At 39.7% G+C, this 15924-nt stretch overlaps 1 protein-coding gene across 1 annotated transcript in view; it reads right to left on the reverse strand.

Annotated features, from left to right (window-relative positions):
* LOC124795583 (nitric oxide synthase, salivary gland-like) overlaps window positions 1-15924 on the reverse strand; it is a gene marked incomplete at its 5' end in the record, with an annotated part of 162318 nt that overhangs the window by 68769 nt on the left and 77625 nt on the right. The window contains 2 exons of the mRNA XM_047259655.1: window positions 3254-3464; window positions 14340-14509. Of these exons, the coding sequence (XP_047115611.1) occupies window positions 3254-3464; window positions 14340-14509 (381 nt within the window). The remainder of the gene's footprint in view (window positions 1-3253; window positions 3465-14339; window positions 14510-15924) is intronic.

Here is a 15924-nt window from a genome sequence, read left to right on the forward strand (position 1 = left end):
GAACAACAGATGCTAATACCTAAGGCCAGGAATTGAATGATCTAAAGTCACCATAATGTGCACAAAAAATTATGGTGTATGGCCAAAAATTTACAAAAATATGCGCAGCGACATAAACAATATATATACTAATAACATTAAAATGAGGTAAAATTTCTGTTGTAAAATAAATTAGTAAGTCAGTTTACAATGCTGAACTATTTGATTATGAATAAAATGCCCATAAAAAGCGAGCTACTCTGTGTAATTTGAAGATGCAATGTGCTTTTTGTTAACATCATAAGAACATAGTTAAAAAATGGTTCAAATGGCTCTGAGCACTATGGGACTTAACTGCCATGGTCATCAGTCCCCTAGAACTTAGAACTACTTAAACCTAACTAACCTAAGGACATCACACACATCCATGCCCAAGGCAGGATTCGAACATGCGACCGTAGCGGTCGCGCGATTCCAGACTGTATCGCCTAGAACCGCTTGGCCACTCCGGCCGGCAGAACGTAGTTAAACTGTGTGTGTGTGTGTGTGTGTGTGTGTGTGTGTGTGTGTGTGTGTGTGTTTTTTTTTTCAAATGGGCTCCGAGTTAAAACACACAATTCATACCCGTGTGCGATACCTTTTTCCTTTTCTTTGTCACTTTTTTCTCACTTTACCACTAACAGATATTAATTTATTTGCAGTTTTTTTTTTTCACTTTTTGTATCTGCTTAACTAGTGGCATTACCGGTTGCACCAAAGCACTTATGGCTGCAGGAATAAATCTAAAGTTTTATTTTATGTGCAAAAGTTTGCCTGAAATGTCATCATAAGACATTAATTCTTGGGCTAGTCCCATTGAAGCAGCTTCACTGCTATAGAATGACTCAGTGATGCTTTTCACAATGTTGAAATTCTGCCTATAATAGCTACAGGCATGAATCCTGGACCCCCATCTTGTCAAAATGGGAGATGGTGGTAAGAAAATGTCTGGAGCTAACAACTTAAATGCTGCAACACATAAAGGGCCTCCAAAAATTCCTTTTTTGACACACTCAATAAATTTGTCAACATCACTGAATTTGCTACGAATCTCTTCTGCAACTCTATGTAAGGCATGAGCTAAATGAGTCCCATGCACCAGTTTCCTGTAGTGAATTGGCAGCATTCACCTTATAGGGCACAGCATCCATTCCAAAGAGAAGTACATTGTCGTGCTGATTGCCATCAGGCAATATGGCACCCATATGGATCTGTCAAACAATTTAATAGTGGTGGAAAGATTAACTTTTCCCAAATATTCACAATGTAGTAGAAACTTTTTACCTAAGCCATCTTGTTCCAAAGTACCCAAATTGACCCCTGCACTATATCTTTCCATTAGTCTGCAGTTTCATTTAATGTGGAAGAATCAGGAGGAGATCTGTCTTTGTATTTTCCTGAGGACTCACCAGATTTAGAGCATAAAATGAAAGATGATTTCAATTTTCTAAATGCAGAAGGTGTATTTGAAAGCTGCTCAGTTGAATTAGAAAAACAATACATTGTTATTTTATCAATATATAGGAGCCCAAATGTAGAAGTAACAAAATTATTTTTACCAAATGTGAAAGGATATTTTACAGAAAGTGAACAATGAAAATAAAAAGACAGAGGTTTTAATAGCTGCTGATTTCAATATTCAATTATCAAATGAAACCAGTTATACAGTATAGTTTATGAACTTAATCCAAAAATTTGGTTTCAAGGCAAACTTCATGAAGGTCACAAGAGAAACTAGTAATAAAGGAACCTATATTGATAGTATTTTAACTAATTATAAATTTGATGGTTCTAGGAAGTTAGGTGTAGACTTAAGACTTCCAGACCATTCTGCTCCATTTATTGAAATAACTAGTGCAAATTAATGAAGCACTAGAAAAACTAATGGCAAAAGACATTTTACTGTTGCAAATTTAAAATCATTGTGCTCTAAAGTATAAGAGGTGCAGTGCTAAGTTCAAGATGATATTCAAATCTCTGTGCATTCATATTTCTAGAAATTTGCATTCATATTTCTAGAAATTTTTTACATTTATTTAATTAAGTATTCCCACTTAGAGTATGCCTCACAAAAGTCTCAAATAGCTGGAATAAAAATATCCTGCGGAAAAAAAGGCAACTGCACAAGGAACTGAAATACAACAAAGGACCTGTTTTCATTAATTATGTCAAACAGTATAAAAGCATATTTAAAAGGGCAGTGAAAACAGCAAAAGCTATGGTTGATAATAATTACATCTTGACAAATGGACACAAAGCAAAGGCAGTGTGGTATGTTGTAAAATCAGAACTGGGGATTAGAACTGAAAGCAAAGATATTTCCAAAATTGAGGTGGGAAATAAAATTGAAACAAATCCTGCTCGAATGCCAGAATCATTCACAAAATTGTTTATAAATCATATCCTTTTAGTGGCTGATGTAATGACAGTTGAAGGGGTGGAATTTGTTAATCCTAAATTTATGTGACATTCACTTGGCTGATCCCACATTTCTTCATGATATGTCCCATGCCACCATGCAGATCGATAAGTATCATTGCCAGAACAGTTTCTTTATGTGCTCTGTGAGTTACTCTGTTCTTCCTTGTCCTCTGTGTGATGTTCAAGCTGCCCATTCACACTAGTTTCCTAATGATTCATGCACATGCCTAGCATGTCGGACACTGCCAATCAGTTTACCATTCTTACAACATTTCTTTAACAGTTACCACACACAAGTAGCATGTATAAGTTTTGCCCATTTGTATACATGTCTGTATGCAAGTAGTGTTGCAGTAGAAAAGAGCCATTTATAGACAATCCATTTTGAACTGATTCTGCAGTCAAAGGGCTTGGTACAATAATAGAGACACCTCAAGAGCCTTTTTCAACCACTTTACCTTTTCAATTTAGTGGATTTCTCAAGTACTGTCACAAAAAATTTAATGGAACTGTTAATAATTGCTATATCACTATACTCCTTGCTCCAAGAGATTTCAAATGTCTTTAAAAATTTAAATTATCCCATTTAATAAAAACTATACTTGCTTCAGTATCTCGATTGATACAAGAGTGAAGAAAAGTAAACAAGGAATGAAATCATGTGCCGTTCTGCATACTGTCATTTTCTGAAGACCTCATTTTGGTATCTTTAACCGTTCATGAGATAGAAGTGGTGTTACATCTATGCAACTCAATTTTTGTACCCACAGGAGACTTCTTAAACTTCTACATGGGGAAACAGTTCTGTACATACCTTGTGTTCGGTAAACAACAACAGCTGCTGTTATGTGCATTTCTTTTTGATACACATCTGGAGAAGATGATATGCTATAGAATCTCGGTTGGAGTGGATCCAAATGAGCTGCTAAGACAGCAGCAGATGGGTGAACAGATGGGAATTGTTCCAGGACTTCCAGTAAATGTGGAAATCGCCATTGTCTCCATTTTTCATATGCTGTAGGTTCCTGTGTTTAGCAAATAGTAATATTAATTGTTTGTACACCCTAAAAAAATCTATAAGGGGTGTTCAAGAAGAAATGAGCCAGAGGGATAATTACAGAAACTAGTACCTGTATGTTAGAAGTATTGACCTTGGCTGTTGAGACACTTGACACAAGGCAGTCAATGGCTGTCTGATAAAATTCACAGGTCTGCGATGTGAACCATTTCCGCACATACAGCTGGACTTTGTCATCCACACGAGTGCAGGAAAGGTTATGCTGACGTTGTACTTTGACCAAGATGGCCCCCTTCTGATTCACTTCCTGCATCATGGGACAACAGTGAATGCCCAGGATTACTCGCAAACCTTGACCACCCTTCACAAAGTGATCAGATCGAAACAACCAGGCAATCTCAGCCATGGGGTCATTCTGCTCCACGACAATTCAAAGCCTCAAATGGCCAACACAGTCACGGCACTCCTGCAAAAATTGAAATGGCAGGTTCTCGGCCACCCTCGATACAGTCTGGACCTCTCTCCTGTGATTATGCCATTTTGGTTTCCTCAAAAAGACTCTGAGTGGCAAATGATTCACCTCAGACAATGACATCCAGCTGTATGTGCAGATCTGGTTCACATTGCAGCCCTGGGAATTTTATGAGACAGCCATTCACCACCTTGTGTTACAGTGGGACAAGTGTCTCAACAGCCAGGTTCAACATTCATACAGGTACTGGTTTCTGTAATTATCCCTCCGACTCGTTTCTTTTTGAACGCCCCTTATAATAAAGCTGTAGTCTAAATATTTTCTTGCACAGTCAGATTGGCTTATGTGCGAGCAAGATTTGTAAGTAGTTTTGATAAAATATACATAATTATACAAAAAGAATGTACATCTCAGAAATCTGAAAGAATTTTGGTGATTCTAAACAATATAGTTAATTTAAAGATTGCATATGGTATATCAGATTACATTAGCAAGTTTGTGGAAAACTTTAATGAGAAAAAAATAAAAAATCTTCAAATGAATTTTTCTGCCACTGTTTTGTGCAGTGCCCTTTACTACATTTATTGTGTCAGTTGTTATGAAAGATTAAACCATATACAAACTGTAGATATACTTTAAACCATGAGGTGGTGTTTGTATATGGTATTATCACACACAGAATGCAGTTATCCTTGAATGGCAGGATACAATATGTTTCATGTCCCCTTCTCCATTATACACAGAGCTATCCAAAGTGTGGCTCAGATGCTGTATAGCTGTTTAGTCATTGGTAACAGACTTGTCCCTATACTACCAGTGATATATTTGATAACTCTAAGGTACTTCTTTGTTCTAGTCATTAGAGTGATTTACCCAAAGGTGATTTCACATTTGGAACTGATGCATACTTTTTAGAAAATTAAAGAGCAGATTACTGGTATCTGTAAACTGACCCATGATAATATGAGTATAGAAGTACCTTTATGCTGATAACAATTATTGGAAAAGGCAGAAGCATAGTAAATCAAAATCTTTATTGCTCCCTGTTGGCAGTAGTTTGTCTTGTTTTTCTGTCATTTCTGTAATGTTTTGGATTTGTTCTCCATACTCGTGATTGTATAGGGCACTGTAGTTTAGTGATTATATAGAATGGTATCCCTGATAATATGAACTCTGTTGTTGACAGTAGTATCGCATCTGTAAACTGACAAAGTATGTCAGAATCCCTCCTTGTATTTTTGATAACAGTAGTAGGTAAATTTTGCACATGTATAAAAAATGCTGGTCACTTTCCTGTCTTGCCATATAAATATTGGTGGATGTGTTGAAAGATTTTTTAATATTGTTTTTGATATGTTTTTTTAGCAGTGAAAGACATAAAAGAAAAACAAAAATTGTAGTAGATAAAGAATTTTGTTTATGAGTTTTTAAAAGTTCAAAGATCAGTATAGTAGAAGGAGTTCACTGCCTTTAGTCATCCCTTAGCTTCACAGGTCATGATTTTGACACATTCTGTCCCAGGTGTGATCTGACAGACTGCTATATGTAAATAGTCATAAAAATTGCATTCAGCAATTTCAGTGAATCAGTTGAATTTTTTATCTGAAATATTACATTAATACCACACAAAAATATATCCAAATAAATTCTAAATTTTAATTTTACAAAAAAATGCATTTAAACAAAAACTGCACAAAATGAACATAATATTACATGATAATGTTAATACTACGAAAACTCATATACGCTGCACACTAAATTTTAATTTTTGCTATATTTTTATTGTTTCATATACATGTAACTATGAAAACATAAAAACCTCCCGTAAGACACTCAGAAAATGAAAATTTCACTAGTACTTTTCAGGATTTTAGTTTCCATCTCAGTTTCCTTTCTTTGCACTAGCTGAAAAGTTTTGTAGAGAAATAAAGTTAGATTGACCTCTCACAACAATGACAAATGCAAGGCAACTTTCTCTTCTCTTTTGGGTCATAGGTGGATCATGTTTTGTGTTTTTCCAATCATTCTATGACAACTTTCACTCTAGATACTGCTACACCCAAAACGCGGTGAATGGCTGCATGAAGTTCACAGGATATGTGACATAGTTGTTGACTCATTTTTTATCCGTGGTGTTGCCATGTGTTTGCAAGCTCCTTCCAAAAATTAAAGCACCTCACCTCAGTGTCATCTCTGTAGGAACTGTGAAGGACAAATGCATTCAACCCCCCCCCCCCCCCCCCCTCCCTTATGTTCAACATGTGGAAAAATAATGACATTGGCCATCGCTGGAAGAGGCTTCAATGACCAGCAATATTTTTTTCAACTAAATATATTTATAGCAGCACCATTAGCTTTAGGTTCAGTCTCTATGCTTGTGTCTTCATAAATTTGATCAACTGCTTCTTTCAAGGAATTCACAAGTGGCAAAACAGATTTGTCTTAAATTTTGCACTGTTCCTATTCTGGATTATGTTTAACTTTCTGTTGCATTGTCACTATCTAATCTAACACCACTTCGTAAACTGTCCTCAAACCATTTTAAAACAAAATCCTCAAATTCAGCAGACAAAGATCTGGCTACTGAATCCATACCACAAAGTCCCAGGTGCGGTCTCAGAGAGCGCTAGCATGAAAGAAGCAGTAATAGTATCAGTCAGTGTCACATTCAAGTGACTACTGTCAAAGGAAACTACAACAGCTTCAAGGAAGAACAACTAGACAATGCTGCGATTTCCTACCCCTTCCTTATGCATTAGCAATGGAGTAACAATAAACGCTAACAGTCTGCGAGACCACACCTGGGACATTAAGAGTTAAGGAAGAAATGCCATTCAGAAATAAAACAGAAACCAATGACAAATCACCACTACATTCAAGAACCCCATCAAATTCAAAGCTGATTGGTAAATTATTAAGGCAGTTATTAAGTCAGATGTGATACTGTTAATATTGCACCAGATAACATAATTCAGTTCTTCACTGATTCAAGAAGAATCTTATTAATGTAGTATTAAAAAAACATGTAGAAGATACTGTGATAATGGGTGGGTAGACTGTAATTATTGGAAGGAATAAAGGTAATAACTCACCATGAAGTTAAGGCATTGAGTGTCCAGTAAACATACAAACAAGACTGCAAATGATGATAAGCTTTCATAAAGTGTTGTTTTTATAACTTACTAGTACATAATACATGTACACCTGCACAGCTTCATTGTTTGGGTGGAATAAATTGTACCTGGTGGATTAAATTGTGCCAGTTCTGCAGCTCAACTGGACTGACACGTTGTTAGATGGGTTGGACAAAGGAAGAAATGGAGTTAGATGGAAGGGTAGCTGATTGCCAGAAGGGAGAGGCAGCAAGCCGATGGAATGAGAATTTGGCACTGGTAGAGGTAGGAGGAGTAGTATGTGAGGCATAGTGAATGGAGTATGACAGTGGCCTTCCTCATATCATCCAGAGTATGGGAAGGGTTCCTGCAACGACACATTGCTAGTTTCCATTGGTCCTAAGCTTGTGCAGGTGGGTTCAAGTCAGCAGATACATAAAACCATACTATGTAGTTGATTCACACGTCATGGAGAAAAGTGTCCATTAGATAGGTATAGTTTTTTATTGTCTTGAAAGACAAACGCATCAGATAAATACTGACTGTAGGGGTGTAAAACAAGCTGAGATTCCCTTGCTGATACTGCACAGCCCTCAAATTTCTCTTACCAAAGATGAGAGACATCCAGCATCCATAGATGATACAGGCTGAAAACATGACTGACCAGCTTCCTGCTGGATCTGTGGGATTGTGTACCTGATATGTACATGCCTGCCCTCACACTCTTCTAAGACAATTCTACATCTACATCTACATTGATACTCCGCAAGCCACCCAACGGTGTGTGGCGGAGGGCACTTTACGTGCCACTGTCATTACCTCCCTTTCCTGTTCCAGTCGCGTATGGTTCGCGGGAAGAACGACTGTCTGAAAGCCTCCGTGCGCGCTCTAATCTCTCTAATTTTACATTCGTGATCTCCTCGGGAAGTATAAGTAGGGGGAAGCAATATATTCGATACCTCATCCAGAAACGCACCCTCTCGAAACCTGGCGAGCAAGCTACACCGCGATGCAGAGCGCCTCTCTTGCAGAGTCTGCCACTTGAGTTTATTAAACATCTCCGTAACGCTATCACGGTTACCAAATAACCCAGTGACGAAACGCGCCGCTCTTCTTTGGATCTTCTCTATCTCCTCCGTCAACCCGATCTGGTACGGATCCCACACTGATGAGCAATACTCAAGTATAGGTCGAACGAGTGTTTTGTAAGCCACCTCCTTTGTTGATGGACTACATTTTCTAAGCACTCTCCCAATGAATCTCAACCTGGTACCCGCCTTACCAACAATTAGTTTTATATGATCATTCCACTTCAAATCGTTCCGTACGCATACTCCCAGATATTTTACAGAAGTAACTGCTACCAGTGTTTGTTCCGCTATCATATAATCATACAATAAAGGATCCTTCTTTCTATGTATTCGCAATACATTACATTTGTCTATGTTAAGGGTCAGTTGCCACTCCCTGCACCAAGTGCCTATCCGCTGCAGATCTTCCTGCATTTCGCTACAATTTTCTAATGCTGCAACTTCTCTGTATACTACAGCATCATCCGCGAAAAGCCGCATGGAACTTCCGACACTATCTACTAAGTCATTTATATATATTGTGAAAAGCAATGGTCCCATAACACTCCCCTGTGGCACGCCAGAGGTTACTTTAACGTCTGTAGACGTCTCTCCATTGATAACAACATGCTGTGTTCTGTTTGCTAAAAACTCTTCAATCCAGCCACACAGCTGGTCTGATATTCCGTAGGCTCTTACTTTGTTTATCAGGCGACAGTGCGGAACTGTATCGAACGCCTTCCGGAAGTCAAGAAAAATAGCATCTACCTGGGAGCCTGTATCTAATATTTTCTGGGTCTCATGAACAAATAAGGCGAGTTGGGTCTCACACGATCGCTGTTTCCGGAATCCATGTTGATTCCTACATAGTAGATTCTGGGTTTCCAGAAATGACATGATACGCGAGCAAAAAACATGTTCTAAAATTCTACAAGAGATCGACGTAAGAGATATAGGTCTATTGTTTTGCGCATCTGCTCGACGACCCTTCTTGAAGACTGGGACTATCTGTGCTCTTTTCCAATCATTTGGAACCCTCCGTTCCTCTAGAGACTTGCGGTACACGGCTGTTAGAAGGGGGGCAAGTTCTTTCGCGTACTCTGTGTAGAATCGAATTGGTATCCCGTCAGGTCCAGTGGACTTTCCTCTATTGAGTGATTCCAGTTGCTTTTCTATTCCTTGGACACTTATTTCGATGTCAGCCATTTTTTCGTTTGTGCGAGGGTTTAGAGAAGGAACTGCAGTGCGGTCTTCCTCTGTGAAACAGCTTTGGAAAAAGGTGTTTAGTATTTCAGCTTTACGCGTGTCATCCTCTGTTTCAATGCCATCATCATCCCGTAGTGTCTGGATATGCTGTTTCGAGCCACTTACTGATTTAACGTACGACCAGAACTTCCTAGGATTTTCTGTCAAGTCGGTACATAGAATTTTACTTTCGAATTCAATGAACGCTTCACGCATAGCCCTCCTTACGCTAACTTTGACATCGTTTAGCTTCTGTTTGTCTGAGAGGTTTTGGCTGCGTTTAAACTTGGAGTGGAGCTCTCTTTGCTTTCGCAGTAGTTTCCTAACATTGTTGTTGTACCACGGTGGGTTTTCCCCGTCCCTCACAGTTTTACTCGGCACGTACCTGTCTAAAACGCATTTTACGATTGCCTTGAACTTTTTCCATAAACACTCAACATTGTCAGTGTCGGAACAGAAATTTTCGTTTTGATCTGTTAGGTAGTCTGAAATCTGCCTTCTATTACTCTTGCTAAACAGGTAAACCTTCCTCCCTTTTTTTATATTCCTATTAACTTCCATATTCAGGGATGCTGCAACGGCCTTATGATCACTGATTCCCTGTTCTGTACATACAGATTCGAAAAGTTCGGGTCTGTTTGTTATCAGTAGGTCCAAGATGTTATCTCCACGAGTCGGTTCTCTGTTTAATTGCTCGAGGTAATTTTCGGATAGTGCACTCAGTATAATGTCACTCGATGCTCTGTCCCTACCACCCGTCCTAAACATCTGAGTGTCCCAGTCTATATCTGGTAAATTAAAGTCTCCACCTAAGACTATAACATGCTGAGAAAATTTATGTGAAATGTATTCCAAATTTTCTCTCAGTTGTTCTGCCACTAATGCTGTTGAGTCGGGAGGTCGGTAAAAGGAGCCAATTATTAACCTAGTTCGGTTGTTTAGTGTAACCTCCACCCATAATAATTCACAGGAACTATCCACTTCTACTTCACTACAGGATAAACTACTACTAACAGCGATGAACACTCCACCACCGGTTGCATGCAATCTATCCTTTCTAAACACCGTCTGTACCTTTGTAAAAATTTCGGCAGAATTTATCTCTGGCTTAAGCCAGCTTTCTGTACCTATAACGATTTCAGCTTCGGTGCTTTCTATCAGCGCTTGAAGTTCCGGTACTTTACCAACGCAGCTTCGACAGTTGACAATTACAATACCGATTGCTGCTTGGTCCCCGCATGTCCTGACTTTGCCCCGCACCCGTTGAGGCTGTTGCCCTTTCTGTACTTGCCCAAGGCCATCTAACCTAAAAAACCGCCCAGCCCACGCCACACAACCCCTGCTACCCGTGTAGCCGCTTGTTGCGTGTAGTGGACTCCTGACCTATCCAGTGGAACCCGAAACCCCACCACCCTATGGCGCAAGTCGAGGAATCTGCAGCCCACACGGTCGCAGAACCGTCTCAGCCTCTGATTCAGACCCTCCACTCGGCTCTGTACCAAAGGTCCGCAGTCAGTCCTGTCGACGATGCTGCAGATGGTGAGCTCTGCTTTCATCCCGCTAGCGAGACTGGCAGTCTTCACCAAATCAGATAGCCGCCAGAAGCCAGAGAGGATTTCCTCCGATCCATAGCGACACACATCATTGGTGCCGACATGAGCGACCACCTGCAGATGGGTGCACCCTGTACCCTTCATGGCATCCGGAAGGACCCTTTCCACATCTGGAATAACTCCCCCCGGTATGCACACGGAGTGCACATTGGTTTTCTTCCCCTCTCTTGCTGCCATTTCCCTAAGGGGCCCCATTACGCGCCTGACGTTGGAGCTCCCAACTACCAGTAAGCCCACCCTCTGCGACTGCCCGGATCTTGCAGACTGAGGGGCAACCTCTGGAACAGGACAAGCAGCCATGTCAGGCCGAAGATCAGTATCAGCCTGAGACAGAGCCTGAAACCGGTTCGTCAGACAAACTGGAGAGGCTTTCCGTTCAGCCCTCCGGAATGTCTTTCGCCCCCTGCCACACCTTGAAACGACCTCCCACTCTACCACAGGTGAGGGATCAGCCTCAATGCGGGCAGTATCCCGGGCAACCACAGTCGTAGTCCGATCAGGGGATGCGTGGGACGAGCTGGCCGTCCCCGACAAACCCCCATCCCGACCCCCACAGTGATGCCCATTGGCAACAGCCTCAAGCTGTGTGACCGAAGCCAACACTGCCTGAAGCTGGGAGCGAAGGGATGCCAACTCAGCCTGCATCCGAACACAGCAGTTGCAGTCCCTATCCATGCTAAAAACTGTTTTGCTAAGAACGTCTGAACTAATCTACAGAGAGCGCAAACAAATCGACAAAATTTAAACGGTTATTAAAATACAAGATTGCCTAGTAAATGCAGTAATGCTGCTACTTGCGCACTGCTGACACTGCTCGGCGGCGGAAGGAGACTAAGCGAAATTACACTATTCAGGTCCTAAAACACGATGCTACACTCTCAAATACTATAATACGCTCGAAATTTATGAATTAAACAATGCAAGTACCAAAAACACGCAAAGAAATTAAGAATTAAACTATGTAACAAATGAGTGAGCTAGGAGTATACGACTTGCTGCTCAGCTGCTTATCCAACGGCGGCAGGGAGCACACTGACTGCGACCAACCGACACTGGCCGTTCAAAACAAAACAGTAGACAAACGACTACGCGAATTTACACTATTCAGGTACTAAAACGCGATGCTACAACTCTCAAATACTATAATACGCTCGAAATTTATGAATTAAACAATGCAAGTACCAAAAACACGCAAAGAAATTAAGAATTAAACTATGTAACAAATGAGTGAGCTAGGAGTATACGACTTGCTGCTCAGCTGCTTATCCAACGGCGGCAGGGAGCACACTGACTGCGACCAACCGACACTGGCCGTTCAAAACAAAACAGTAGACAAACGACTACGCGAATTTACACTATTCAGGTACTAAAACGCGATGCTACAACTCTCAAATACTATAATACGCTCGAAATTTATGAATTAAACAATGCAAGTACCAAAAACACGCAAAGAAATTAAGAATTAAACTATGTAACAAATGAGTGAGCTAGGAGTATACGACTTGCTGCTCAGCTGCTTATCCAACGGCGGCAGGGAGCACACTGACTGCGACCAACCGACACTGGCCGTTCAAAACAAAACAGTAGACAAACGACTACGCGAATTTACACTATTCAGGTACTAAAACGCGATGCTACAACTCTCAAATACTATAATACGCTCGAAATTTATGAATTAAACAATGCAAGTACCAAAAACAGGCAAAGAAATTAAGAATTAAACTATGTAACAAATGAGTGAGCTAGGAGTATACGACTTGCTGCTGCAGCTGCTTATCCAACGGCGGCAGGCATCAGACAAATCCTGCACTTGTCGATGCTGTGGTGTACGCTAATTCAAGAGAGTAGTGTCCTATGCAGATAACTCTTCTTGCCATACAGTGACAGTATGCATTTGGTATAAGCCTGAAACTATCCTTCGAGCAATTTTGTGGAAAATGAACAAAGTTTCAAGAAGGATATTTGGCTGGTACATAGAAGATGTGGGCAAAACAAGGGAAAAGAAATGGAAAAGTTGATCCTCACTGTCTGTGTTGTCCTGGTTTAGCAATTGATTTGACACCACTCCTGAAAATTGCAACAGTGTTGGTACTGAAAAGGGAAATAAAGAGCAAGGCTGAGGTACAAAACTTTGAAAATAGCCTAAAACATCATTCATCAATTAAAAGATTCTGCAGGATATGATAAACTGTGAACTATGTGATAATTTTATAGCTAAGAGACAGGAAAATGCAATAATATAAGGGGCATTGAGTAAGTAGTGCAGCACTTTCTTCTGAAAGCAGGTTGGTTTTATTCAGGATTCGAATACACCATATTATTCTGCACTCTTTTTGCTACTCATGGAGCTCACTTCAATTAATGAATAACAGAAGAGTGTTTTCATTAGAGCTGTGACCAACCTGCTTCCACCAAATGTGCACACTGCAAGAACTGTCTCTGCACTATTTATAGTGTTATTGCTGACTTGCATATTTTTTGCCTATTGTAGTCGAGTAAGTAAACTCTGTTGTAGTGTGTTTAATGTAGTGTTACTGACTGTGTCTGAAATAATCCATTTGTGTAATAAATCATTCATATCTACAATACTCTCACCGTAGCTTTGATGACTGATATCTCCTGTTCCAATAGTCTGTAGCAGCTACAGTTTTATATTGTATGTATACTTTGTTGCTCTATTAATTATGCTATGTATGAATATAATTTGTACAACATTATGTTGTGACTTTCCCTTGTCAGGTGGGACACCAGTACTAAGCAAATAATGGAAAGCTGAAAGATGGAAGAAATTTGTAGAATGGCTGTATAATACTAATACTAACACTTAATACTACAGTAAGAGAAGAGGAAGTTGATGAAGGTGAGCTGGGAAATGTGATACTGCAAGAACACTGAAAGACCTAAGTCAAAAAAGACCACTAGAGATGATGACATTCTTTCAGAATTATTTAGGTCCTTGGGAGAGCCCATCACGACAAAACTTCTCACCTGTTTTGTAAAATATGAGACTGACAAAATACCATCAGACTTCAAGAAGAATGTAATAATCTAATTCCAATTTCAATTTCATAAATCACTTTTGCAAAATACTGACAAATTATTTATAGAACAATTTAAAAACAGGTAGAAACTGACACTGCAAGAGATCAGTTTAGGTGCCGGAGAAATGTATGTACACACATGGCAATACTGACCCTATGACTTATCTTAGAAGGTAGGTTGAAGAAAAGCTTTTGTACACACACAGTCATTTATCCCTCTGTGAACACTAAAATAATTTTAAATATAATACCAGTGACCAATATTTTAGAAACATATGAGTAACTTAAAGAGCAATTAAAAAATCTCCAAAAGTTAAAACTAAGTCACCTTAGCTAGAAGAATCAAGTTCTGCTGATCCTCTGCATTAGTCGCAATACTGGCAAAATGTTGCAGCAGCTCTGGTGTGGGGGGTGTGGTGATATCCAAGAAGCGTGTGAGAAGAGTTCTCAGGGAACAGTGTGGGAGATGTCTTGCTGGTTTCCATATCTCAAGAGCACCTAAAATAATGGACCATAGGTTCACATTTTTACTAACAATTACATTAGATGATTATTCTTTATTTTGTCTGTTGTTGCAATGAAAACAGCATTATTATTGGTGTTGAGCTTAAATACTGAAACAGCAGTATGAGACAAATATGTTAGAAGAGTGAGATAAGGAGGAAGGGTATTTAAGAGTTGAAAATCCCATTGGCACTTGAGTCACAGAAAAATAGAATAATATCAACTGATCTCTTCCTCATTAGTTCACTAATTTGCTATCTACATAATCACTGTATGCTGCAGTGATTTTCTGTAAATGTGGATCTGATTTGTTTGGACTGTGAAAGTTAGGCACTTGTTATGTTATTTTATATTTGCTTGTACAAGATGGCCGGCTGAAGTGGCCGTGCGGTTAAAGGCGCTGCAGTCTGGAACCACGAGACCGCTACGGTCGCAGGTTCGAATCCTGCCTTGGCCATGGATGTTTGTGATGTCCTTAGGTTAGTTAGGTTTAACTAGTTCTCAGTTCTAGGGGACTAATGACCGCAGCAGTTGAGTCGCATAGTGCTCAGAGCCATTTGAACCATTTGTACAAGATGATAAACAAGTTGTTTAGTCAACCTCTATGGCTTTTTCATTGACAGCACATTAAATCCCAATCTTCCTTCCTTACCATCTTATCATGCGACATCTGTGTGCATGCATGTGTGTACACACATGGGCAATTAACATTTTTCATTATGCAGTATCTGCTCTGGCAGAGATTAAAAGTAACTTGTCACATTTGAGAGTTACCATGAGCATTATTAGTACCATTTCACTTGATTTTTTAGTGTAGGGAGGACAGAAAGAAACCAAGTTTTTAAGGTTGTATACATGGAAGAATCCTGGAGATACTAGAAGGTATCAGATAGATTATATAATGATAAGACAGAGATTTAGGAACCAGGTTTTAAATTGTAAGACATTTCCAGGGGAAGATATGGCCTCTGACCACAATCTATTGGTTATGAACTGTAGGTTAAAACTGAAGAAACTGCAAAAAGGTGGAAATTTAAGAAGATGGGACCTGGATAAACTGAAAGAACCAGAGGTTGTACAGAGTTTCAGGGATAGCATAAGGGAACAATTGACAGGAATGGGGGAAAGAAGTACAGTAGAAGAGGAATGGGTAGCTCTGAGGAATGAAGTAGTGAAGGCAGCAGAGGATCAAGTAGGTAAAAAGACGAGGGCTAGTAGAACTCCTTGGGTAACAGAAGAAATATTGAAATTAATTGATGAAAGGACAAAATATAAAAATGCAGTAAACGAAGCAGGCAAAAAGGAATACAGACGTCTCAAAAATGAGATCGACAGGAAGTGCAAAATGGCTAAGCAGGGATGGCTAGAGGACAAATCTTATCTTCTTCAGGAACACTTTCCTTGCTTTT

The sequence above is a fragment of the Schistocerca piceifrons genome, chromosome 4 (assembly GCF_021461385.2).
Source record: "Schistocerca piceifrons isolate TAMUIC-IGC-003096 chromosome 4, iqSchPice1.1, whole genome shotgun sequence".
NCBI lineage: Eukaryota > Metazoa > Arthropoda > Insecta > Orthoptera > Acrididae > Schistocerca > Schistocerca piceifrons.